The sequence below is a fragment of the Asterias amurensis genome, chromosome 15 (assembly GCF_032118995.1).
Source record: "Asterias amurensis chromosome 15, ASM3211899v1".
NCBI lineage: Eukaryota > Metazoa > Echinodermata > Asteroidea > Forcipulatida > Asteriidae > Asterias > Asterias amurensis.
This window is the reverse complement of record NC_092662.1, coordinates 6,678,150-6,705,476: the sequence shown is the minus strand read 5'-3', so window position 1 is coordinate 6,705,476 and position 27,327 is coordinate 6,678,150. Positions and strand designations below refer to the sequence as shown.

At 38.3% G+C, this 27,327-nt stretch overlaps 2 protein-coding genes across 3 annotated transcripts in view; both read right to left on the bottom strand.

Moving 5' to 3' along the window:
• Positions 1-497: 497 nt before the first annotated feature.
• LOC139947981 (tubulin alpha chain, testis-specific) lies at positions 498-5,188 on the bottom strand. The gene is made up of 4 exons (XM_071945919.1): positions 5,028-5,188; positions 3,444-3,666; positions 2,685-2,833; positions 498-1,813 (listed from the first exon to the last, which is right to left on the bottom strand). The coding sequence occupies exons 1-4, from the start codon at positions 5,028-5,030 to the stop codon at positions 833-835; spliced, it is 1,356 nt and encodes a 451-aa protein (XP_071802020.1). The 5' UTR covers positions 5,031-5,188; the 3' UTR covers positions 498-832.
• A 782-nt stretch (positions 5,189-5,970) lies between these two features.
• LOC139947978 (uncharacterized) overlaps positions 5,971-27,327 on the bottom strand; it is a 59,274-nt gene continuing 37,917 nt past the window's right edge. For both annotated transcript variants that reach the window (XM_071945914.1, XM_071945913.1), the window contains exons 20-35: positions 26,862-27,018; positions 25,710-25,937; positions 24,920-25,033; positions 23,562-23,672; positions 22,082-22,189; positions 21,472-21,668; positions 20,500-20,844; positions 19,585-19,911; positions 18,970-19,129; positions 18,026-18,170; positions 17,070-17,296; positions 15,839-16,066; positions 15,155-15,346; positions 14,204-14,479; positions 12,140-13,870; positions 5,971-10,140 (exon numbers count right to left, since the gene is read on the bottom strand). In XM_071945914.1, coding sequence (XP_071802015.1) covers positions 9,917-10,140; positions 12,140-13,870; positions 14,204-14,479; positions 15,155-15,346; positions 15,839-16,066; positions 17,070-17,296; positions 18,026-18,170; positions 18,970-19,129; positions 19,585-19,911; positions 20,500-20,844; positions 21,472-21,668; positions 22,082-22,189; positions 23,562-23,672; positions 24,920-25,033; positions 25,710-25,937; positions 26,862-27,018 — 4,770 coding nt within the window. In that variant the 3' untranslated portion in view covers positions 5,971-9,916. The remainder of the gene's footprint in view (positions 10,141-12,139; positions 13,871-14,203; positions 14,480-15,154; positions 15,347-15,838; positions 16,067-17,069; positions 17,297-18,025; positions 18,171-18,969; positions 19,130-19,584; positions 19,912-20,499; positions 20,845-21,471; positions 21,669-22,081; positions 22,190-23,561; positions 23,673-24,919; positions 25,034-25,709; positions 25,938-26,861; positions 27,019-27,327) is intronic.

Genomic DNA, 27,327 nt, shown 5'->3' with positions numbered 1-27,327 from the left:
GAAGGTAGCCGTCGATTTCACCAAACTCTTTCTAAATTAATACAAGTCAAGTTTTATAAAGACAAGTTGAACCCATCCTAAGTAGTTAGAGCAAGTTGCTCGTCCGGTTCATACTTCCTGCGAATGCAAATTTTGGTAAAGCAACAATCGGTACGCGCTCCATTCCCCTTTATGACGGAGAGAATTAAATATGCACAATGCATTTGCAGGAAGAATGAACCTGGCTTTACTCGAAATAGGATTAATCCTAGCGTTTCATGAAATCAGCTGCAGGGCAGTTAAAGTTTAGGTGTGGGTTGTTTGTAGCTAGCACCATTAATTTGTTTTTGCCATTATAAAGTTTTTCTCTAAAGTGGGGCTTTTAAAGTTTAACTTTAAATTTGAGTAACAAAAATCTGTGATAATTCAACCCAAACACTCAACATGATCCAATGATTTAAATAAAGGAATTGCCATAAACAAAAAATCAGCAAACAATAATCACAGGCAGGAAAACATTTAAATGAGATCAACTTCATTTTAATATGAAATTAAAAATATAACAAAATGCAACATTTTCAAAACATTATGAATTCAGTTCTCTAGATTGTTCAACGTTTGGGTGCAAGTACAGTTTGTCTTTCCTTTAGAATTTGACTCAAGTTATATTTTCTGTATTTTCTAAAATATTATTTCCATTTTTTTCTCACTTTTCCTTGAAAATTGTAAAAAGTGTAAAAAGCATTAAACATAAGAAACTTTTTTTATTTTTAAACTCAATTGAAATATTAAATCAACATAATATTGAAAGTTTATGGGTCAGTTGGTGATGATTTTATTGAATTCAGTTAGTTTAGTACTCTTCACCCTCCTCCTCAGCCTCGCCTTCAACTGAATCTACTCCAACCTCCTCGTAATCCTTCTCCAGGGCAGCTAGATCTTCACGGGCTTCAGAGAACTCACCCTCCTCCATACCCTCTCCAACGTACCAGTGGACGAAGGCACGCTTGGCATACATCAGATCAAACTTGTGATCCAGACGAGCCCAGGCCTCAGCGATGGCGGTGGTGTTGCTCAGCATGCAGACGGCACGCTGCACCTTGGCCAGATCACCGCCAGGCACCACGGTGGGAGGCTGGTAGTTGATGCCCACCTTGAAGCCAGTTGGACACCAGTCGACGAACTGGATGGTACGCTTGGTCTTAATGGTTGCGATGGCGGCGTTGACATCTTTAGGGACAACATCACCACGGTAGAGCATGCAGCAGGCCATGTATTTACCATGGCGAGGATCACACTTCACCATCTGGTTGGCGGGCTCAAAGCAGGCATTGGTGATTTCAGCAACACTGAGCTGCTCATGGTAAGCCTTCTCTGCTGAGATGACTGGTGCATAGGTCACCAAAGGGAAGTGAATACGAGGATAGGGCACCAAGTTGGTCTGGAACTCTGTCAGATCTACATTCAATGCACCGTCAAAACGCAGGGAAGCTGTTATGGATGAGACAATCTGCCCAATCAGTCGATTAAGATTGGTGTAGGTAGGACGCTCAATATCCAAGTTGCGACGACAGATGTCATAGATGGCCTCATTATCAACCATGAAAGCACAATCTGAATGCTCAAGGGTTGTGTGAGTTGTAAGAATGGAGTTGTAAGGCTCAACAACAGCAGTAGAGACTTGAGGAGCTGGGTAGATTGCAAACTCAAGCTTAGACTTCTTGCCATAGTCAACAGACAGACGTTCCATCAGGAGGGAAGCAAAGCCAGAACCAGTACCTCCACCGAAGCTGTGGAAGATCAGGAAACCTTGCAACCCAGTGCACTGATCAGCCTGGAAATGGGAAGAAAAAGTTGAAAAAGTTATTTTCTTAAATGCATGGCAATCTTAACAAACAGAAAACAAATTTGTGAAAAATACCAATAACTTTGATTATATTATTAAGAGGGTCTTCATGGTCAAATTATGTTGTGTGATGCATTCATTTTCTTATAGATAAAATACTGATAAAAGTGGGGGAAAGTTACAAGTTTTTGTAACATTTCAAAAAGAAGAGTTACAGGAATTCAGGAACTGATGAAAATACTATTACACAAATTCAGCAACTTTGAAATGTGTGGCGTTTTCTGAAAGCTTTTGATCGATGACAAAAAGTGCATAATATTTTACATCATTGATTAGAAACTTCAATACATTTGTTTTACACTTTCATGTCGGCGCTTATAGTAAATCTTCAAGCAAAAAGTAAACAATGTGCAAAAACAACCCCAATATTCGACACTGTACACATGTGCCGACTATGCTAAACAGCTCAATGGAAGAAATAAAAAGGTCGGTTGATGGGGTTTTTTGTTTGGAAACCTAAGAAACCTCAACAAACAAGTACAAGCGTTCAAGTATACTGTTTGAATAAGTCAACCCCTGTGAAATTTGAGATTCAAAACATGGCTAAGCATGGAAACTTGATTATTAACAACTTGAGTTGTTTGTTTTTAACTTTCAAAAGTCATTAGAAAAGTGAGATTGAGGTTGTGAAACATAACCCCAAAGGTCACTTTCAACATTGTCACTAAAGCAACAACTCCCCCCCCCCCCCACAATCTCACCTACAAAAGATAACCCCAAAAATCTAAGCTAAGAACAAACACATCCATGAAACTGAATACAGAGTAAAGCATAACTGACATAAACTCAATTCCCTTACCAGTTTGCGGATCCTGTCCAGCACTAGGTCAACAATCTCCTTGCCAATGGTGTAGTGACCACGAGCATAGTTGTTGGCTGCGTCTTCCTTGCCGGTGATCAGCTGCTCTGGATGAAACAGTTGCCTGTATGTTCCAGTGCGCACCTCATCTGAAAAAATATTAACAGAAAATCAATGTTTGTAATTTTTTGTTAAGAAGTGAATTATAAAAATAACATGGAATTTCATCTTTGAAAAGGCAAGGCCATTTTCATTTTCCAAAGGGCACTTCCATTGGAAAACCTTTGAGTTAATTGGGGCAACTGACTCCATGGCCTGTGTGTAATTCTAGGTTTGCTGCTATATAATATTACACTGTGCTTCTCAATTTCATAATTCATGATTTGTTATGTGTTTATGTTTTGAATTAGCTAATAATATTAATTTAAAGTCATGCAAAATATTATGAAAATAATGCAAGAGTGCAAGTGATCTAAACAATTTTTTTAGTCTACAATCACATTCGAACAATACACTTCAACTCATCCAGCTGTTGTCTATTGACGTACTTGCAAATTGAATTGAATACACTTCATCAATGTTTTACACGTTTTTTTTTTTTTTTTTTTAAACTAACTAGCTAGGCCTAACACTAAGTAAGCTTGTAGTGGGTACAGCTGAGTGGGTAGTATTGGCAATAATTGGTAACTAAGGGCTTTTAACATGTTATTGTTAGATTTTAGAACATGCAGAAAACTCAATAATTATTGGAAAGCTTACCGACTACAGTTGGCTCCAGGTCAACAAAGACTGCACGAGGAACATGCTTGCCAGCTCCTGTCTCACTGAAGAAGGTATTGAATGAATCATCGCCACCACCGATGGTTTTATCGCTTGGCATTTGGCCATCGGGCTGGATGCCGTGTTCCAGACAGTACAGCTCCCAGCAAGCATTGCCAATCTGCACACCGGCTTGCCCAACATGGATAGAGATACATTCACGCTAGATGGAAGATGATACAAATGGGAAAACAAAGTTTTGTTATCATGTTAAGAAAAGACACAAGCCGGCAGAACCCAAGTCCAAGGCCAACTTTTTTGCAAAATCGTAAGATTTCAATATGTAAATTGCAATCACTGGTGTCATGCTGGTGGCCAACTAAACAGTTACCATGGTTACGTACCCATTAACCACCACAAGTTAAGACACTGGACATACATGTAGGCCTAGGCCTATATGGAGTATGACCAATCTTGACACATATGGTCAGTGGTCACTGGGTGTATCTCCTCAAAATAAAAAAATAACAAACCTGTAGGCCTAACAATTTGAACTCAGACTCTCAGTCAGAGTCAGAGTTGCGAGATTAATAATAAAATGGAAGAAAAAACACCCTCCTCTGCTTGTCACACAAAGTTGTGTGCTTTTTAAGAATCAGACGCTTGACTTCCATGATTTTGGGACCTCAACATGCTCAATTTCAAAGTCAAGCAAAATGTAGGCCTCATTCCAATCTATGAATTATCTATATGATTTATGATATGAGGTCCTGAAATCAAATTCAAATATTTTTTAGGGCCCAGTAATAGTGGAAAATTAGCCTTATTCCAATCTATGGATTATCTATATGATTTATGATATGAGGTCCTGAAATCAAATTCAAATATTTTTTAGGGCCTAGTAATAGTGGAAAATTAGCCTAGGCTACTTCTTTGTTTCTCAAAAACCACGTTACTTCATGCATGTACTTCAGTCAGACTCACTCGGACAGAGGAGAGAGCTGTTTCTCAAAATCAGAAAATGTTTTGTAGTTCGTATGCCTAGTAGTAGGATAGGCCTACATCATGTACATAATGTAGTTTAGTTGTATTGTTTGTTAAAACAGTGTACTGACCATGCTGACTGAGCATGCATCTGCATCTGCATCTGTCAGTGTCAGTTACTGTACAAACGCCTGTTGTGGCTTTCCCGTACAGAACGCGTACATGCTGAGTGCGAGGCCTACCGTCATGACCGTAGGCTACCAATCCAATTTAGACTAGTAAGCAAAAGCACGAAAATTGCCCACACTTTCCTCACTCGTCATGCTCGTTCAAACTCAAAGCCAGAGGCAAATCAAAGAAAGAGTACCACTAACTAACAACATTGTTAAACATGTTCAGTCTTCAATGAATTCGACCAAGCATTAATTATTTGTGATTTACAATCCATATTTCAATAGGCCTACAAATTCTAATCAAAACAGCGAAAACTCATTTTATTACACAAACAAAATGCAATGAACTCTACAACAAGGCTGTGCCCATATCACGGGTAACCCATTTGACATTTGGTATACTTAAATTATAACGCTTTTAACTTACCATTTTGGAGAATTAAGCTAGCTTTACTTCGACGATTGTGGGAAACCGAATACAAAACTAAAACCCGTTACGTCGTGACTTAAATGCTCACAGCAACAGAAATGATTTGAAAGTATCGAACGAACGCGATTTATATACGAGCGTTGTGTGTGTAAGCATTGCGCGCGTAAAAGTTGACAGTCTAAAATACGCAAAATGATTGGTCAAAACTTGTTGATGCTTCATCGTGATTGGTTTACGTCTTTGTAATGTTTACATCGTCAGTAAGACCGTTCCATTACTTTCGAGGTTGTTTAGTGCGGTTAGGTTTTGTTTGTGTGTGTTGTGTACCCACAGTTACTTCCTGAAAACGTGTTATTTTAACAAGAAAAATAACACATTTTTAAAGCTTTTATTTTAGTTACTTTCACAACAAACAAGTAATTATTTATTACAGGAAAACAAAGTTTGGCAGTAGACCGTACACCCCAAAGCAATCAAGTGCAGCCGCCTGCTTCATTACGCGTGTCCTCAGCGGGGCTGGGCCGGGCGCGCGTAGCCGCGCATACATCTGTGCGCTTAGCAGTTTTTTGAGCAAAATATTTCTTTGTTACACCATTTCTGTCATCAAAAGATGAGCAGAATGCCAGTTACGGTAAGGCCTGCATGTGGAATGGTATTTCGGCTGGTAACTTAATTCTGTCAATCATATTGTCAATGTCAAATGTTTCTGACATGGGTCTCTTGGCAAACTAAGCTGGTTAAATCAATGTCTTCGCTGTAAATTTGATCAAAAACTGAAAACGAAGATCCGGCTGTAGAAATGAGGATGACCCCCCCCCAAAAAAAAAAAAAAAACCCACACAAAACACTTTTTTTTTAAGTAAGCCAGTTAAGATTTCTTACAAAATACTTTACACTAAAACTCATTTGCATCAAAGAAAAGATCTCAAATGTTAATAAATACAATTCAATAAATATGTTTTTAATTTTGTACAAAATCAGAGTATTGAAAGAGAATACACAAAATACATGTTTTAAGAATACAATAGAAAAGGCAGTCATACTTTGTTAGTGAATACGGTAAAATGGAATCCATGCATCTTTTGAGACTACGTTAGTTTACAACATTGATTTGTACAACCTTTTAGTTTGATTGGGAACTACAGATATATACAAAGATTTTTAAAAGCTACCCAGTTTGTATCCTAGAATGATTCTTATGAATAACTCTGGAATGAATAACTCTGGAATGAATATCAATCCAATTAATCGTTAATTCTGTTTCCTTATTTTCCATTTTAACATTAAGTACAACTTATTGAAAGGTAGGCCTATATACTTTATGGTAGCACCAAGTATAGTTATTCGTTTTCAAAAGATTTTTTTTCTAAAACTGTATTCAAAGCAAAACTATTATCTTTACCGAGTATAATATTTTGCTGTAAAAGGCTTAATGAAAGCATATGATGGTCACGAATAACACACTGGAGATCTTTAATATCTTTTACATATGATGGTCAAATTGGAAAATGGAAGTGTAAAGTTAATCTCCATTCAATCGGAATATTAGTTAATAGAAATTGTATCAACGTGTTGATATGATTGCTTCGATGTAGTATAAGTGCCCTAAAAAATATCCATAAATATTAATTAATAGATGGAAGGTTATTAAAATAGACAGAAAATAGCTGTTATTTTTGTGAAAATCTTTTACATACACCTTTTAAAAAATAGTCTGCAACCAACATTGAACATCTAAATCCCTTGAGCAAAAAAACAAAAACAAAAAAAGGGATGTTGTTTACTTCTAAAAATGAAGGTAACAGCATTGGCACTCATGGCTCTTTAGAAAAATGTTAGATTTAAAAAAAAACCTTTTAGATCACTTCTAAAGGCACTTGAAAGCAACATACACATTTTCTTTGCGCTAAATTTCTTTGTATGTTGAAAATTTAAATCTGGTTGCATTTTGGTTCAGTGTTACTTTTTATAGGCAAGTTCAAGTTAACTTCAAGTTTGACATTACACTGTGACACTAAACTCCTTTTTACAAAGTCACACCTTCAGAATGTTAAAAATAACAAGTTTACTTTAAGATCGTGGCAATAAAATAGGAATCGTTTTTCGCTAATGAATAATTCCAAGGAATGTTTTGACTTTCAAAATAAAAAAAGGATTATAAAACGGAATGATTCAAATAAGCAGAAGTAAGGTTCATGAAGCATCACACACATAGATAAACATGTTTGAATCTACTATTGATGAAATATCTGCTTAGCTGACAATGTCACACATGATCCATCAAATTGAATACTGGCAATAAATTTCCCTCAATTTTATAACCTTTTTTTAAAGAACTAAAGAACTTTGATATTATTGTTTAAATGGTATAATTCAAGGCACAATAAGTTTAATGCTTTTAGAAATATTCAGCCTCTGTTAAGTATAAAGAATAAAAAATTGTAAAATAAGACTCTTGTAAAAAATAATGCATGTTGTTATTTCTTGATGAAGAAGTGTTACAAAGATGTGGAAATATAAAGAAACAAAGTAAAAGAAAACAACTGTTTTTGTTTACAAAAAAACTGTTTACATGTAAGTACATCCTAGTGAATCTGTGACCCTGTGTTTCCATGGAGACTAAAACCAACCAATTATTAGCGTGGTTCCATGACAATGGCAATCCAATTTAAGCTATTCACAGATTCACATTAAAGTGCTGTAGTTTTTTGAGAAATGAGTAAAACAATGTCACAAAAATTATTTTAGTCACAGTTTTAGCATGTAAAGAAGTATTAACCAATATTATGGTATTTTACCATTACATACCATAACTGTTTAATACGTTTTTTGCAAGCAAAATAATTTTTGTCTCACTAAGAGTGAGACAAAAATTATTTTTGTGACTCGCTTTTTTCCCCTTGCATTTTCTCAAAAGATACAGTACCTCAGCAAGTAATATTTTAAGGGAAGCTTTCTACCATCATTACCTTCATACTGAGTAAGTTTAATGTAAATCTGTGAACATTATGTTTTGTGTTCAAAAAAGTACCCAAATCCTTTAAAGCTATTTAAGACACACGTAATACATTTTTAAGCATCAAGCCGTCACACTGTACACTAAATCCTCTCACTGAGTTTATAAAAGATATCAATACAATTCAAGGTTTATATATCTGATAGACTATGTACAAATGTTCAATGGTGGTGTATAACCTGTATTTCAATAACTCATGTACAAAGTCAAAACTACAACAATAGAACTTCAAGGTAAGTTTAAGTGATGATACAAAAATCAATCCCCTCTTCAGCAGCCGATTTCACGAAACTTTACGCAACTGCGTAAGTCCACTTGCGCCACGTTTATGGCGTAACTTACGCCATAAATGTTGCAGACTTACGCAATTGCGTAAAGTTTTGTGAAATCCGCCCCTAGGACACTAATTCAAAACACACACAGCTAGGAATATTTGGACAATTATTGGTAATTGTCAAAGACCAGTCTTCTCACTTGGTGTATCTCAACAATACATAAAGTAACAAACCTGTGAAAATTTGAGCTCAATTGGTCGTCGAAGTTGCGAGATAATAATGAAAGAAAAACACCCTTGCCACACAAGTTATGTGCTTTCAGATGCTTGATTTCGAGACCTCAAAATCTAATTCTGAGGTCTCTAAATCAAGTTAGTGGAAAATTACTTCTTTCTCGAAAACTATGTTACTTCAGAGGGAGCCGTTTCTCACAATGTTTTTTACTATCAACAGCTCCCCATTACTCGTTACCTAGTAAGGCTTTATGCTAATAATTATTTTGAGTAATTACCAATAGTGTCCAGTGCCTTTAAAGACACTGGACACTATTGGTAATTGTCAAAGACCAGTCTTCTTTGGTGTATCTCAACATATGCATAAAATAACAAACCTGTGAAAATTTGTGCTGAATTGGTTGAAAAACACTCTAATAATAATTTTGAGTCATTACCAATAGTGTCCACTGCCTTTAAAGCAACCAAAAACAATGTTTTGTTCATGCTGTGAGAGCATGAAGGGCCCAATTTCATGGCTCTGCTTATCATAGGCACTTTTGGAAGCAAGGAATTTTGCATCTACATCAAATGCATTTGACAGATAGCAGGGAATTGTCATTGTGCGCATTTGTATGTTACTAATCATTTTGCGCTAACACAGATAATCTATGTTGCCATCTAAGTGAAAAATGGTAATTGCCAGTGCAGAATTTACTGACAAGTAAAGCCATGAGATTTGGCCTGGGTTACTGGTTTAAGGCATAAAAGTAAACAGGCAAAACTCTGTAAAAAAACAGCACAAACCGTAGCAATAGATACTTTTTATATAAAATATAAAGGAACACACCATACAATGGGTCCAGCCCCTACAGCCCTATTTACACGACAAGAAGCAAATTTTTGTTTACAAATATGTGATTAAACATTTGATGTTTGCCTTTTAAGAAGCTTTAGTTTCTCCTACTTGCCATTTAATTACAAATTATCAAACATGTACAAAGCTTTCAGCCAACATTCAAAACAATTTTTATCAAAATCCAGCATTTTAAGTGAAATGTAAGTGAGACGTAATAAGCTCTTTGCATGGCTAACCAGCACTTTTTCTGGTTATGAAAGACAGGGATATAATCATTGTTCCATTCAATTCCTCTCTCCGCTTGAAAAAAAAAACCACTTGGTAATCTTCTTCAACAATCTGTCCCATCTCCAAGAACAAAGGAAGACTCAATTTCAGAATTCTTTGGTGTTTTCTTGAATAAAGGCAACTTATTCCTTTGTTAGTCTTGCATACAAACTCCAAATCAGACCGCAGTCATTGATAGTGCACGGATTCCATCCTTTTTTATCCAGTATTGGCTGGAATGAAGACTACAGCTTGCCTCATATTAGTCTCTCATCAGTCTCTAAATCAAACATAGCCATTGGCATACCTCCATCTAGCTCTGCCTTAGCTGGGTTGTATTTTCCTTTCATCTTGCGTGATTGCTTGAGATACCACCAGATATAGACGAGAACACAGGCTAGTATGATGGCAAGAATTGCTAAGGGTAAGATGACTTGAGCTGGCTGTACTTGTCTTGCTGCTTCAGCCTCACAATAGTCTCCTAGAAGATAAAGAAATTACACAAAATAAATCAACACAACACACCAAAACATTATGTTCTAATAGATCTGGGCCCAATTTCATTGCTCTGCTTACTGCCGAATTCCGCACTTACGATCACGATTCCCCACTTACGCGTACAAGCACTCAATTTCTGCGCTAGCCTTGTAAGCGTAGAATGCCTAGTAATGTGGAGTCCGATGCGCAGAAGCCACAATTCGCCGCTAACCCGAATTCAGAATTCCCTGCTTCCGTAAGCGCCGATTCTGTGCTTACGGTAAGCAGAGCCATGACATTGGGCCCATTTCTTTTCATAACCAACACTACTCAAAAGAGATTTCACTTGTAGTTACTGCAAACCGCACCTAATCAGCAGACATCGGTTACCAGCCAAACTAGAGAATGTCGGTACCTTACTAGATTACTAAGCAGATCTAAGCCCTTTTCACACGACATAATTTTAGCAAGGGTCCCTTGCTTAAGTTGAACATGGTTGTGAAATTTAAAAAATTGCACTTCCAAAGAAAGAGCAATGTTTGGACTGTCGTAAGTTCCTAGTGAAAACTTCTCAAACTTGCCATACTTTATGGTAGCATATAAACATTTGTCCTTTCATAGGAGGTGCATTTCACAACCATGGAAAAATTAAGCGAGGGACTCTTGTTAAACTGCTGTCGTGCGAAAAGGGTTCTTAAGTAGGTTGCTGATATTGTAATCTATTATAGTATGAAAAGATAAACGCTAATTGTAGGCCTGGGCGAATTATTCGAATATCTGGTTAATGGCGAATAGGTTTTCCTATCCGTAACCGCGAATGCCTTTTTTGTTCTAACCGGATATCCGCATAGGGCGCGAATAGCTATTTATAAACCGGATAGTTCTGTAATTACAACCAAGTAACCGGATATTCTTTAATATCCGAATATCCGCGGACGTCGGGCGACAACTGACATGAATGTTTTGTCTGAATCCTTATGAAACTTTTATTAAGACAGCATAAAACAGCATAAATTAAGTGCTCACCTACGTGAAGAGTTAAAACAATGACATTTCTGACGTGATTTGTTCAAAGATTACAAAAGTTTTCCTTCACGTAGAGTCAATCACGATCAAAAGAAAAAGCAAATCGCCATCTTTAAATTAGATCCGGTCATTTTTATGAATGAACCGAGTGACACTCGTCTAAAACTAATATCAATCCGCCCATAAGGTCTCATCCACAAACGAACAGCGCCCTCTAGCGGCAATTTTTTTTATATATTTTTTTTTTATATATATCAAATAATAAACCACAAGGGAAACTGACTGGGTACATTTTTAAATGATTTAGGATTGAACAAAGAAAAATTGACTAGAGCGGGATTTGAACCAACGACCTCTGGTTTAACGTGCCGGCGCTCTACCAACTGAGCTATCTAGCCCTATGTTGGCGGTCTCCCAATTTTGTCAATATCTTTGTTCGGGGGTGCCTGTCAGAAGCCATTAAACCGCAAACGGCCGTGTAGCCAGGGATCACACCCGGGTAACGATACAACCTGGGAAGCGGCAGACAGGGGATCACCTTAAGGGGATGCGACTTTTTATATCAGATATCAAATAATAAACCACAAGGGAAACTGACTGGGTACATTTTTAAATGATTTAGGATTGAACAAAGAAAAATTGACTAGAGCGGGATTTGAACCAACGACCTCCGGTTTAACGTGCCGGCGCTCTACCAACTGAGCTATCTAGCCCTATGTTGGCGGTCTCCCAATTTTGTCAATATCTTTGTTCGGGGGTGCCTGTCAGAAGCCATTAAACCGCAAACTGCCGTGTAGCCAGGGATCACACCCGGGTAACGATACAACCTTTTTTTTAATATATATATATTTTTTTAATAGCGCCCTCTAGCGGCGAAAAAAACTATTCGAATATCCGGTTAATTTTGGATAGTTGGCCGGCGGTATCCGAATAACAAAATTTCACTATTCGCCCAGCACTAGCTATTTGACCCTTACCTGTATATTCCTTGCTACATCTACAAGTGTAAGATCCAGGTTGATCTTCACACGTTCCTCCATTCTGACATTGATGCGTCCCTTCTAAACACTCATCAATATTCTGAGTACAATAGACACCACTGTAGTTGGTACCGTTACAGTTACAAGTAAAACCGTTGATGTCATCCGTGCAGTTGCCTCCATTCTTACAAGGATTACTATCGCATTCGTTAATGTCAACCTCACACAATAAGCCTTGGTAACCCCCCAAACATGAACATTCGAAGTAGGGTTGATTATTTATACACTGTGCTCCGTTCATACATGGATTGTCCGTTGTACACTCATTGATATCCTTGTTACAGTTGGGACCAGTGAAACCGGTACCCGTGCAGTTGCAATCATAGGATCCTTGTGTGTTGGTACATATCCCTTGGTTACAAGCACCAGGATCGACGACACATTCATCAATATCTTGATCACATAGGAATCCTTCATAGTTAGTATTTGTGCAGTTACAAACAAACGTTTCTTGTCGAATCAAACAACTTGAAACTTGACTACAAGCCGTCCTCTGGCAGACTTCATCCAAATCGCAATTAATTGCCTCCTGTGGTAGTATTGGACAATCACACGGTCCAATGTACATGCATGAACCACTATTAAGACATGGGTTACTATAACATGCATTGATAGTTTCTTGGCAGAACTCACCACCGTAACCAAGCTTGCAGTTACATCTAATCCCTAATCCAAAGCCAACATTCTCACATTGAGCTTCGTTCTGACAGGAACTCGGCTGACACGTTCTCAAGTCAAAGTCACAGTTTGTTCCATTGTAAATGTCCAGGCACAGACACACATACTTGTTGATTTCATCCACACATGTTCCTTGGTTAACACAGGGATTACTGGCACATTCATCAATGTTAATTTCACAATAGAGACCTGTATATCCAGCTATACATTGACACGTATAACCAGGGAAGTTATCTTCAATGAATAGCGTCTCCACGCATTGACCACCATTCATACATGGACTAGATTCACATTCATTAATCTCCAGCTCACACAACGTCCCCGTGAAACCTTCCCCACAGGTACAAGTAAAGTTAACCTCCGGCATGTTGAGATTATGAAAGCAAACTCCACCATTCATGCATTGATTGATCTCGCATTGATCAATAGGCACATCACAGTTGATACCTTCATAATGAGGAGTGCAAGTACATGTATAGTTATTCATATCCCGTGAGCAGGTTGCACCGTTCAGACATGGGTTTTGCAAACAGGAATCAACAAACTCACAGAACTCCCCGTAGAATCTAGTAGTGCACATACACGAGTACTCCGACCCATTCCCAACACACAAAGCTCCATTCAGACAGCTATGACGAAAACAAGGGTTGAAGATCTCACAGTTCACACCTTCATAGAAATCGGGACATGTACATGTATACATCACGTTATCAGTCGTCTGTGTACATGTGCCGTTGTTTTGGCAGGGTGCTTGGGTACATAATCGGTTATCAATACTACAATTCTTTCCCTCAAAACCTGGGTTACAGTTACAGGTATAGTTGAGCGGGAATACATGTACGCAGTCTATGGTATTCATAGGGTTACAGGGCATGGTGTCACAGACGTTGATTTCAATGTCGCAGTATTCTCCAGTCAGACCATCTGGGCAGAGACATGTGTAGGATATATGGCCGTCTTGACAAGTAGCTCCATTAGCGCATACATGTCCTGCAAGAAAAAAAAACGACAGTGGAAATAAGGAACTAAGTGAATACATGTAGTTCCTTGTAGCAAAAACTCAGGGAAGTTTTTATGTATTTCAGAAACACTTCTCACTAAGCAACATTCATTCATTCATTGATGGTTTATTCATCATAAAAGATTCGCCGTCAACCAAAGACTGAATTGCGGAAATTTTTCACATCAAGTGAAAGGAAAGCTAGTAAAAAATGCAGAAAAAAAGGTGAAAAAAGGAAAAAACTTTTAAAAAGTGCACATAGCAAGAAAACAAAAGACCAAAATCAAAATCAAAATTTCTTAAAAAAAATCCTATGAACTTACCAGGGCAGTCATCCATGCTCTGCTCACACTGTTGACCTTCCCAACCCTCCAAACATACACAGTCAATCAAATTCCACTCATCATTACAGAATGAGTTGACTGGACAAGGGTTAGATGCGCAGACATCCACACTAGTACAACCATCTATGATCTGTCCATAGGGACTACTAGTGGATACACCTTGCTGAGGAGTGTTTGTGGATAGGTAGTGGATGCGTTGACTGTTGAAGTAGATGTTACGAACACAACCCAAGAGGTTCTCACTAGCTTGAAATCCTACATACAAAACATACACACTGTTTGTTAAAGACACTGTTAGTTAAAGACACCTTTGGTAATTGTCAAAGACAGTCTTCTCTCTCGATGTACCTCAACATATGCATAAAATAACAAAACTGTAAAAATTTGAATTGTTTGTCAAAGTTGCGAGATAATAATGATAAAAAATACTCTTGTCACACAAAGTTGTGTGCTTTCACAACGATGCATAATTTCGAGACCTCAAAATCAAATTCTGAGGTCTCGAAAACAAATTCAAATATTTTATAGTGGAAAATTACTCCTTTCTCAAAAACTATGTTTCTTCAGAGGGAGCCGTTTCTCACAATGAGTTATACTACAACAGCTCTCCATTGATCAATAACAAGTATGCTTTTTTATGCTAACAGTGATTACCAATAGTGTCCAGTGCCTTTGAAACAAAAATATAAGCACATGTCTGGTGATACTGCACAATTCACCTGCGAAAGTTTGCTCAAAAGATTGATTTTTTTCCTGTTTATTTGATGAAGGTGTATTGCAAGGATGCACCATTTCCAAAACAAAAATGAACACAAATCTTAAACACAACTCTATCAGGGACATTTATATACCAACAATAAACTCACAATTTTTGTCACATTTAATTTTGTAACCACATCGTAAAACTAAATTCGAGAGTATTATACTGACCAGTTCCTTCAGGTCCACCTATCCACACTTCAACCGTTGCACTTCGATCTTCATAGTGCATTGGAAAATCTCCTGTCAGAACTATCTGCTGCCCTCTATAGTTAACCATGATGTTACCACGGTGTCGTACCCATGACAACTGTTGCCAAGTAGAATCCGATGAGTTGGTTGTGATTGGTAAAACTTGCTCCGCTAGATTCAGAAAAGAAACACAGACAAAATGTTACAACTTTTTTCATTTTTTATTATTTATATGTATGGTTCAGGAACACAACTATATATGGATGCAAGAATTTAATCGTTTTGATAACAACTTAATTGTTCTGATCCCCTAGTGTCCTAGAGCAAGACACTTAACCATTGCTTCATCCTTGGGATGGGTCGTAAAGCCGTTGGTCCCATGAGTTGTATAACACATGTAAAAGAACCCAGTGCACTTATCGAAAAGAGAAGGGGGTCGCCCCGGTGTTCCTGGCTCTGCCTGCTGTATGCCTCGTAGCACCTTGTAAACCCTTCTAAGGTGCTAAACAATTGGGTCTCAGAATTCATCACAGCAACAACCTATATTTCTGAAAGTTTGTATATACTCAGCGCCTTGGGTACCTTGTTTGGTAGATCCGTGCGCTATATAAGACTTTGATGTTATTATTATTGTTATAAAGTGGTAATAAGAAACTTGCTCACTTGTTCCGAATTTGGTCTCCAGCTGTAGCTCCCTCGTAGTTTCATCTAGCTTGAGTAAGATATGATCCACCCTGGAGTAAGTCCGACTGAAGAGTCTAATTAGCATAATGACCCCTGACATGTCACGAGTCCGGAAACTGATGCCAAACTCATCTCCAAAGCTGACTAGCTGTGTGTCAATGATGACACGCAAGCTACTGTCCACTCCGTTAAATGTAGAGGCACTCACTGTAAATTAACATAGATACCAACTAAATACATAGACAAGTGATAATAATAATATTAATATTTTGAGTTTATATAGCGCTCCCGAACGGGTGTCTCAAAGCGCTTCAAATTATTACCCCTGGTCACTGGGCCTTAATTCACTCCTTAAACAATTTCAGCTCCCTGGGGAGTATACAGCCTTGTGGAAAAAATGCGCTACTCAGCTAAGTCAATCACAAGAACCATCTCTGCACTCACAGGTACCCATTTACCCCTGGGTGGAGAGAAGCAATACAAGTAAAGTGTCTTGCTCAGGGACACAAGTGGTAACAAGTGGTACCAACAAGTGATACCAACAAGTTCAAAGATTTGACTGTCATGAAATTCAGCATTTCAATAGACCCTCCCTCATCATGCAAAAGGGCTATAAGTTTTTATATAAATGTTTCTTTATTACTATCATCATCACACTGATCTTGGTTGTGCCATTTGGCAGCCATTGCCTACATTGTGGTACGCATTTAGGTTGACAAGCGTTTAGAAGCTTATCATCAATTTCTACATGCAACTTGTCTCCCAAACTGGTGAGCATGGAAGACAGTTAATTTAATGTGATGTTAGAGCAAGGGAGGTCATAAGTGTCATTCTTTCCTTTTTCACCAGGGGTCCACTCCGTCGTTGCCACCGAAGCTCTGTGCACCACAAGGTCCCTGTGTATATATTTATTGGTGCGTTCGATTAGCTTCCTAGTGTCGACCCCACGGTGCTCATTCAAGTGAGGCCCTGACAAGAGCTAATCGAATGATCACACTCGCCCTCTCGTGGTGACGTCATGCACCACGGGTCAGCCCCAAGTGACCCATTTCACAAGCAGGGCACTTGGGGTTGACCTGGGTGAGCCCCTGTAATGATGTCAAAGCTATTCGAGCGTACCGGGGGAAGACCCGGGGAAGCTAATCGCACGCACCCTATGTTTTTTTCTTTCAGGCTTCCAAGAGGGGGGGTAGGCAGAATAGACAATTACCTTCTTCACAGGTTGATCCAAAGTAGTCTTGGGTGCACTGACACTGGAAACCACTCCAGCCAGGAACACATACTCCCTCGTTGGCGCAAGGCTCAGGATAACATGTCTCTTCACGAGGACATCCGGGGTCAGCCAACTCAGGGTCAAAGTTCATCTCATAAGGAGTTGACCTTTGCAGTTGGATTCGCACATCATTGATGAAGATGTCTCTAACGCATCCTGTGAAACTGAAGAATAAAACAATCGTCTTCAGGCGGAAGTATTTTTTTACATTTCCCTTTCGCATATATTCTAAAGATAGTTGGGTGGAGCTGAAAAAGTGTCTCATCAAAGATTGTCTTCATTTCTCAGGCCTCTTAATCCCCACGATTGTCTCAGGGGAAGAACACCAAAGTCAAATGACCAGCAATAAACTTACATTTACATGAAAAAGAATTCAATTAAGAAGTTTTGTTACTCATAAATAAAGGTTTTCTCAGTAGTCAGCATGAAGGCAAGAATGCACAATCCATCAGGACTGACTAGCTTTGGCTTTCATCTTCTTAAAAGGCACTGGACACTATTGGTAATAACTCAAAATAATTGTTAGCAGAAAAACTTACTTGGTAACGAGCAACGGAGAGCTGTTGATAGTATAAAACATTGTGAGAAACGGCTCCCTCTGAAGTAACGAAGTTTTTACGAAAGTGATTTCTCACTAAAATATTTGAATTAAATTCAAGGCATCTATAGCACACATCTTGTGTGTCAAGGGTGTTTTTTCTTCCATTTTTCTCTCGCAACTTCCAACGCCCAATTGAGTTGAAATTATCACAGGTTTGTTATTTTATGCATATGTTGAGATACACCAAGTGAGAATACAGCTCTTTCACAATTACTAAAGGTGTCCAGTGTCTTTAAACTGTTGGAATGAATTCCTTGACATTCTTAGAAAAGAAGGAGGAACTGGTAGTTACCTTTCTACAACTGGCAAGGTGGCTCTGAGAGGCTCAAATGCTGGATTTTGATGTAAGTTTCCAAACAGCATTGGTAAGCTAAGCTGGATAGAGGGCGGAGCTAACAGGGTTCCAGTATACACCTGCCCTGTCTCCTCATTGGTCACTGTTTAAAAACAGGAAACAAGTCATTTGCATAATTCCAAAAGATTTATGTGAGCAAGTTATTAAAATTTTTTTGAATATTTGAAAGGAAATCACAGAGATGAAAGATCATCCCTGGTAGTCTAGTGGTAAGACATCTGCTCTAGCAATGCAAAGGTCATGGATTCCAACCCCACTCGAGTCATTTGCCTGTTTTTTTTTTTTTTTACAGAACACAGGAAAGTGCTGACTTCAAAGTATACATCGATGCAAGGGTGTAAGTGTCGTAGCTGAGCGGTTAAGAGCACTGAATTCAAACTCTGGTGTTTCTGATCAGCAGAGTGTGGATTCCAGTCCCCAGTCGTGAAACTTATGTCCTTAAGCAAATCACTTAACCATTACTTCAACGTAAAGCTGTTGGTCCCATGTTTTGTGTAACACACGTAAACGAACCCAGTGCACTTATCAAAAAGAGAAGGGGTTCACCCCGGTGTTCCTAGTTGTGGCTGCTGTATGCGCCGTAGCACCTTGTAAACCCTTCTAAGGTGCTAAACAATTGGGTCTCAGAATTCATCACAGCAACAACCTATATTTCTGAAAGTTTGTATATACTCAGCGCCTTGAGTACCTTGTTTACAAGATTCTCATAATTGGGTTTCAGAATTCATAACTTCAATAATCTATCTTTCTGAAAGTTTGTATTATATACACAGCTAGCGCCTGGAGAACCTCGTTGGTAGATACGTGCGCTATATAAGACTTAAGTATTATTATTATTAGAAAAAGATTATAAAGAAGATCCCAGGTATTAAAATTCTTACCAATTGAAGTGAGCTGGAAGCCATTGATGGTTAATCTAACTTGATACCAGTCGCCATTGGAGACGTTCGTTCCCGACTCCGCTGAAGCCACGCCACCAAGAACCAAAAACATCACCTTGACGGAATGTTGATCAGTAAGTACAACGGATAAACCTGATGGCTAAGGAGAAACAAACACAAGAGCAGGATTAGGATTGTCTATCTTAATCTCCATCATTCCTCCTGTTAATTTGATCATCATCTTCTTTGAGATAATGATCAAACAGAGACAGGGGCACTCAAAGTTTCCTGGGGAAACCGTTCTTTCTCTCCGTCTGGTCCTTCCCTATGGAACTCACTACCCATCAAACTGAGAAAGGAGACTTCCTTCAACACTTTCAAGAATCAACTCAAAAGCCATCTCTTCTAGCTGCTTCTCCTTCTTTTTATTTTGTTTAATTAGTTCCTAAATGTTTCATTAGTAAGGTTTCCTGCGCTAGGAGTGTCACCTGTGACAGACATGGCACATTATATTAATTAATTAATTAAAGATACAAAATTTAATTCAGCCAAATACATTCATTAAAATGCTTCTAAGTAATGTTGACTCAATTGATACACCAAAAACATCCTTACCATATACATAATGAGTCCAGACTGACCAATAGCAGAGCTGTATGAGAACTGGACACTTGTGATTGGATCGTCAGCAACAACACCCTCGGCAAAATGCAAAAACTTCCCAGGTGTAAAACTTGCCAAAGTCTGTATCTGGCAGTTACGACCTGTAAATCCAACAGGACACTCACAGGTGTAGTTGGACCAAACATCAACACAGAGGGCGCTATTTTGGCATGGATTGGAAAGGCAGTTGTTTGAATATGGACAGCCGGGTGTTAAGAGTTGATCAGGATAATCGGGAGGAAGACCAAGATTTATTAACTGGTTGTCAATTTGAAGATTCTGCAAAGAATGAAAAAAAACATAAGTTATTCAAACGTTGATTATTCTTTGATTTTAGAGACATAATAATGATAATAATAATGACGTCTTCTATAGCGCCGGTATCCACAAAAAGTGCTCATGGCGCTTGCTCCAATAAAAATATTCCCTCTTGGTTGTTCTCCAGCAGTGCAAAGAACAAGAACAAATTCCAATGTCTAGTGAATGTTACTGAAATGTCTTTGAAAAAGATGGGTCTTCAGGGATGATTTGAAAGTGTCTATTGTCTGGATGGCTCTGATGGAATGTGGTAGACCGTTCAACACCTTCCCTGCAGCTTCCTGGGCCTTGAGGCAACCCACTGCAGTTCATGCTACAAGACCTCTTTGGTACATGTAGCACATGATCAAAAACAATGTCTTATGATTCCCAAGAAAATTAATGTTCACATTCAATTGTGAATGGACTCTGTTCTTTGAGATTGCTTGGAACTGGTTGCCAGTAAATTGCTTCCTTATGACATCGACCTTAAATTTTAACTTCTTCTGACCAAAAAGAAAAGCCATGAAATATATTGCAAAGTTTGGAATGCTAACAAGTTTTTCTTACCTCTAAGCAACCAATAAAATTATCCGTTGTCTTCAACTTGGATACCATGTAAGGTGTAGCAGTAGGTCCAACACCACCAACATAGAGTGCTCCATTTAACTCTAGCTGACCTCCACCAGCAGAGGGCGCTAGACTAGTCACGCATTGAGATGCACATTGACCATCATCTATAGCTATGCCAGCAACGAGGTTTACAATACTAATGGAAACCTTATGAGTGTCACCATCGTTGAGTCCACTACCAAGAGTTGCTTTTAAAGTCTCAGATCCGACATTCAGTGAGACGTAGAGGGAGCCCTTGTAGAGCTCCACTGCAAGGTGATCTACGTAACCATTAGCCTGGACCTGTATATCACAATAGATGTTAAAATCAAACCAAGTACATAACTTTAAAGGCACTGGACACTATTGGTAATTACTCAAAATAATTATTAGCATAAAAACTTACTTGGTAATGAGAAATGGAGCAATGTTGATAGTATAAAACTTTGTGGCTCCCTCTGAATTGTAACATACATGTAGTTTTTGAGAAAGACGTAATTTCTCACTGAAATATTCGAATCGTATTCAAGACCTCAGCTGAGGACTGGAATTCAAGCATCTGAAAGCACACAACTTGTGCGACAAGGGTGTTTTTTCTTCCATTATTCTCTCACAACTCTGATGACCAATTGAGTTCAAATTTTCACAGGTTTGTTATTATATGCATATATGTTGAGATACACCAAGTGAGAAGACGGGTCTTTGACAATAACCAAAGGTGTCCAGTGTCTTTAACAGACCGAGCAATAGTGGTAAACATAAACTAAAGCCAAGGTAATAAACTATTGGACGACACTTTCAATTAATCTTAAAATCCAAGTTAGTCTATCCCAGAACCCGCCCCCCCCCAAAAAAAACAAACAAAACAAAACAAAACCCAAAACAAAGAAACAACAACAACAACAACAACGAACCTAATCACAGACTTACCCCTTCATTGTACATAAGAACTCCTGACGGGATTGTAGTCACAAACTTGAAAGTCACCAACATCTGTGCAATAGCCCGTCTTCTCCTACCTGCCAACCCTGTATTGACAATGTAGGCTGCCAAAGGAGGAAGCTCTAATGCACCACTTCCTGAAAAGCTGGCCTGTTCCACTGTGCCACAGGTAAGACCAGAGGTTCCTGACAGAAAAGATGGGATAAGTTTGATGATTTGGAAAGGTTGTTTCTGTGAATTTTTAGTAAGTATCTTAGCATAATCACAAAGTTTGATTTGCTAAAAAGGATTTCTAAAACAACCTGCTTGGTGAATGTGTAAATAAGAACCAACAATGAAAATAACTAACAATTATTTACTGAAATCTGCTTCAATAAGAAACACTTTTTATTTTTTTATATATCTTTTTATTTATTGACATCCAACAGCGGAAAGCCACCACTTACAGGAATCGTTAAAAACTATGTATAAATATAAATATAAATATGAATATAAATATAACAATATAAAACACTAAAAATTACACAATATTGATAAAAACATTATTACTATTTCATACACATAAAAATGAGAAAACGCTTCAGAGTTGTAACAATACCTTTTGCGCAGACACATTCAAAAGTATCCAGTGATGGTTCAATGCACTGTGCATTATTCAAACAGGGATTGGAGGAACATTCCTGTACATCTACATCACAGTTATCACCTACATACAAAGAACAAAATAAATCAAATATTGGATTCATTAAATAGGAGTAAAGTTCACATAAAGGTTTATTCAAGATGAGCGAGAAAAGGGACTTAAAATATGTGAGCTCAATAAGCCTATTCGGAGTTCCACCTGCGCATGTCTGTTACTGCCTCGGTTACTGCGCATGTCTCGGTTGCAGCCCCTCGCCTGTGGAACGACCTGCCTCTCACCCTTAGATCACAACCTGACATTTCTTCATTCAAATCCAATCTCAAAACTTACCTCTTCAGTCAAGCCTACCATTAATTTTTCCCTTGGTCATATTTTAGCGCAGTGAATAGTTTTCTAGATACCAGCGCTTTATAAGATTTATTGTTATTATTATTATTATTATTATTACTGCTGACAACGCAATTTGTTGCTCTCTAGTGACCTTTTGACAATACCCGCTAGTATTATCAAAAGGTCAGGGGAGAGCAACAAATTGCGTTGTCAGCAGTAACAGACATGCGCAGCTGGAACTCCGAATAGGCTTATAGTATGCCGAAGAATTTGTAAAAGCTATAGATTTCCAAACTTTTAAGGCGCGGAACATCTTTGGTAAATCTGAAAGCCCAGTCATCTCACTCAGTGTATTTCAACACATGCATAAAATAACCAACCTGTGAAAATTTGGACTCAATTGGTCATCGAAGTTGCAAGAAACAATGGAAGAAAGAACACACTTGTCGCACAAGTTGAAAGTGTGCTTTCAGGTGCTTGACTTCGAGACCTCAGCTGAGGTCTCAAATTCAATTCAAATATTTCAGTGAGAAATTACTTTTTTTCTCATTAACTCTGCTACTTCAGAGGGAGCCGTTTCTCACAATGTTTTATACTATCAATAGCTCTCCATTGCTTGTTACCAAATAATTTATATGCTAACAATTATTTAGAGTAATTACCAATAGTGTTCAGTGCCTTTAAGGACTATGTTTTGAGAGGGTTTTGGCTCCAAAAGTTGTTATGGGATTACAAGCAGTGGAATAAATAAAATGGGTGCAAGTGGTAGGTGCTCATTGTGACAAGGGCCCAATTTCATAGAGCTGCTAAGCACGAAAATTTGCTTAGCATGAAATTCTTTCCTTGATAAAAACAGGAATGCCAACCAAAAATGTCCACGTGATTTTCAGGATAAGCAAACAACAGCTAAATACCAGTAACAAGCATTAGAAACAAATGGAAATTTGATTGGTAATCATATTTTTATCAAGGAAGAAATTTCATGCTAAGCAAATTTTTGTGCTTAGCAGCTTTATGAAATTTGGCCCTGGTGTGTTCCGTATCATGTAAGGGGTCGATATAAGGGGAAAAAAATACAAATAATAGGAAAGATTGGAATAAATACCTTTATATCCAGCAGAGCATGAACAATTGTAGAAATTAATGTAATTGAAACATTGTCCGTTCACACAAGGGTTGGATGAACATTCATCGATATCAGACTCGCATGAAACACCTAAGAATAAATCAACAAATATTGAGATTTATCAAAATTCAGACCAAATAATGTCATCAAATAATGTCATTGAACAATGTCATCAAATAATGATCTTTGGTAAAAAGAAAAAACAAGGAAATGGGCAATTCCACACTAATGGACCTAAGGGATAACTTTGTAAGATCATAGGCATGTGAGAGTGAGACAAAAGGAACTATTTTGTTACAGTCTTTTCCTTTAAATTTTAAATCTATAATTGTTCCCGTTTTAAAAATAAACAAAAAATCATTGACCTCTAGGAATTACAAGGTCATTTGAAATGTGTTATGTATATAACAAAAGACAGACATATGGCCTGGAAAGTAAAGAAACAATTTGAAAAAAATTACAAAATATTGTGTAAGTAACTTTTCTGACTCTTAAAGATTGTAAGCAATAAAACTAAGATGTTGCTGTGGGTATCAAGGCAATAAAAACAGGAAAAAGTCACGTACGAACACTGGACAGACAATTTGTGAAAAAATTCTGTCTTTCTTAATTTTGGCTGGTAACTGTCCCTAAGGGTCTGTAGAATTGGTATCTGGAAAACCTGGGGCAATACATTTAAATCTTGAAGACTTATCCTTCCAGTTTCTTAAATACTCGGTCATTTACTTTCTTGTTTTGTTAACCACAACCCTCATGTGCTTCTGAATGTACACAGACAAAAATACATGACAACATACTTCATTTTGTTACTACTATCCAACATTCCCCTCCCGTGTCACACTTTTGTGCCCATTAGTGTGAACATGCCCAAATAGGGAATTTAAGGAAGAGCATCACAGCTCATGAGAGATATAAACTGCAACACCCTGCTAAAAGGCATGATAACTTTCCTCACATGTACACCTGTTGTTTGTGATAAACCAACTAAAACTTCACAAAATATTGAAACACGAATTAGACTTGTAGCTTGTACTGTCTGTTAAAGTAGTTGTTGCTACGAAAGCTCATGCATTTTTTGGTTTTAAAGCCCGGCTTATACATGTACTTCCTGCAAATGCGAAGCGATTCTTAACTTCACATGGCCGTTCTCACAGCGAATGTTTCGCAGGAGTTAAGCACAATTTACCTGTTGCAAATTATTTGTTGGGAATTTGTGGCGTCAAAATTGAAACAGACTTACATCTTTAGGTGCTCTTACTTCCTTCCTTATTGTTATATGGTAGCATCAGGAGCAAGATGGAATAAAATGATGGAATAATTATAGTTTGCTTTCTTACCTGTAAAACCATCTTGGCAGACACAGCTATACGCGTTGACTAAGTTACTACATGTACCTCCATTTAAACAAGGCCGTGATGCACATTCATCAATATCCACTTCACAGATAGTACCTACAAGGTTACATATCATGAATATTCATTAAAAGAAACTCAGAGTATCAATCAGACTGAAAGGGTCAATCCGTGAAAAAAAAAAAACCTCAAAAGAAACCCACAAATGATATTCTTTATCTTAGTAAAGTGGGGACAGTTGCAGTGCCTGCCGCTAAAATGTAGGATTTGAACTGCCTTTACCCTGGCTACCGGGCAAGCTCAATAGTCTAGTGGTAAGACATCAGCTCTAGAATGGCAAGGGTCGTGGGTTCGAATCCCACCCGAGTAATATGCCTGATTTTATTGAATCATTTGTCTATGATAACGTATAATTGATAAGAGGGCAATAAAAAAAGGAATTATTAATAGATTCTTATACAGCGCGTTTCACAATAACCGTATCAATGCGCTTTACACTAGTGCCCTGGTCATTGGGCCAATAACATCCCTTTAATCTTTCTCAGCTCCCTGGAAAATAAACAGCTCAGAGCTGCCACGGCGCTCCAAAGGCTTTTTCGTATACAATATAATACCCTCACAGGTACCCATTCATACCCCTGGGTGAAGAGAAGCAATTATAGTAAAGTATCTTGCTCAAGGACACCAGTGTCTCGACCGGGATTCGAACCCACACTCCGGTGACTGCACCAGAACTTGAACCACTCGGCCACGACACTCTATAATGATAACTTACCATTGAATCCTCCAGCACACAAACACATATATCCATCTACAACATCCTGGCAGGTAGCTCCATTCTTACACGGGTTGGATCTACATTCATCTGTATCATTCTGGCAGTGTGTACCATTGAAGCCCGCTAGACATGTACAATTATATCCATTGATAAGATCAATACACAGTCCGCTATTCTGACATGGGTTGGAGATACACTCATCAATTTCAGCCTGACACTGGTCACCTGAGGGAGAAAGAAAAACAAATACTATAACTCCATAACCAAAATACTTTAAGACATTCATACTGGTAGAAAAATAAGACTTGAAGCCCTGTCATAGAAATAGAACCCGGAGAAACACTGAGTGTCTCATTGTGCGTGAGGTTTCGTTGTGAGACCATTTATATGGACGAGCATATGCCATTTTTGCCACGCATGTATGGCAAAATATTTTGCCATACAGTGACGTCATCATTGACCAATGAACACACTAGATATGTGCGCTGACATCTTGCCATTTTGCCATACACGCGTGTCACACGATGATCATTTTCCAATACACGCGTATCACGCGGTATCGATACACCGCGTCCACAGACGACACATAGGGCGACCAAGCTCAGCGTTCTCCGGGTTATATTTCTATGAGCCCGGTTCATACTTCCTGCGAATGCGATACGAACGTTGACATCATAAACTTGCAGCAGTTGAGTTGCGCTCAACTCTCTTACGAGCGAGCACCTCGGCCAAAACAGAGGTGTGAAGTCAAACTCACATCAAATTCTCATCACATTCGCAAGAAGTATGAACCAGGACTATGGCTATGCGCGGAGAAAAAATACTGAGTAAATAAAGTAAGGTTTGCAGTGACACCATGTAAAAAATATCTTTTGTGAATAGTGGTGGCTCTGAAAAGAGCAGGGTTTTTTTTTTTGCTTGATGTTTTGGTCAGTGTGCTCTGACTGTTTCCATATTATCAAATGTTGATTTAAGTTTGACCCTCATCACCCAATGTGGCAATACAATACTAGAAACACAGTGCTTTATTTATTTTATAAAAAAACCTAAATCCACAGGTGATTTGGGAAGAATGATATGTATGGCCCTCTCATACGGAATAGAATGTTGATTCCAATTCAAATCAAATATCAAGTAATAAATGAGTACCTGTAAATCCCGGTGTACAATCACAGATATATCCAGCTACAACATCTTGGCATTGAGCTCCGTTGAAACAAGGTATCGAGGAACACTCATTGACTTCAATCTCACAATGTATCCCGGTGAATCCGATGGAACAATTGCATTCTGCTGCAGCACCAACCTAAATCAAACAATCAAACAAAAAGGGGTAGTTGGTTTTATATAGCGCTTTACGACAGCTGGTGTCTCAAAGCACTTCAAACATTATTACACATGGTCACTCGACCTTAAATCATTCCTTAAACCATCTCACTCAGCTCCCTGGGAGTATACAGCTGGTGCTCCGAATTACCAGGCTCCAAGCTTATCATTCACATAAACCATCTCTGCCCCAACAGATTCCCCATTTTACCACTGGGTACATGTAAGCACCGATTCTGTGCCGCTAACCCGTGAAATAAGCTTGACGTAAGCAGAGAATTCCCTGCTT

Coding starts and splice junctions, on each gene's coding strand:
- LOC139947981 (XM_071945919.1), bottom strand. Junction 2,834..3,443: donor CCTGGAGCCAACTGTAGTCG/GTAAGCTTTCCA, acceptor ATATTTTTTCAG/ATGAGGTGCGCACTGGAACA. Junction 1,814..2,684: donor TGGACAGGATCCGCAAACTG/GTAAGGGAATTG, acceptor TCCCATTTCCAG/GCTGATCAGTGCACTGGGTT.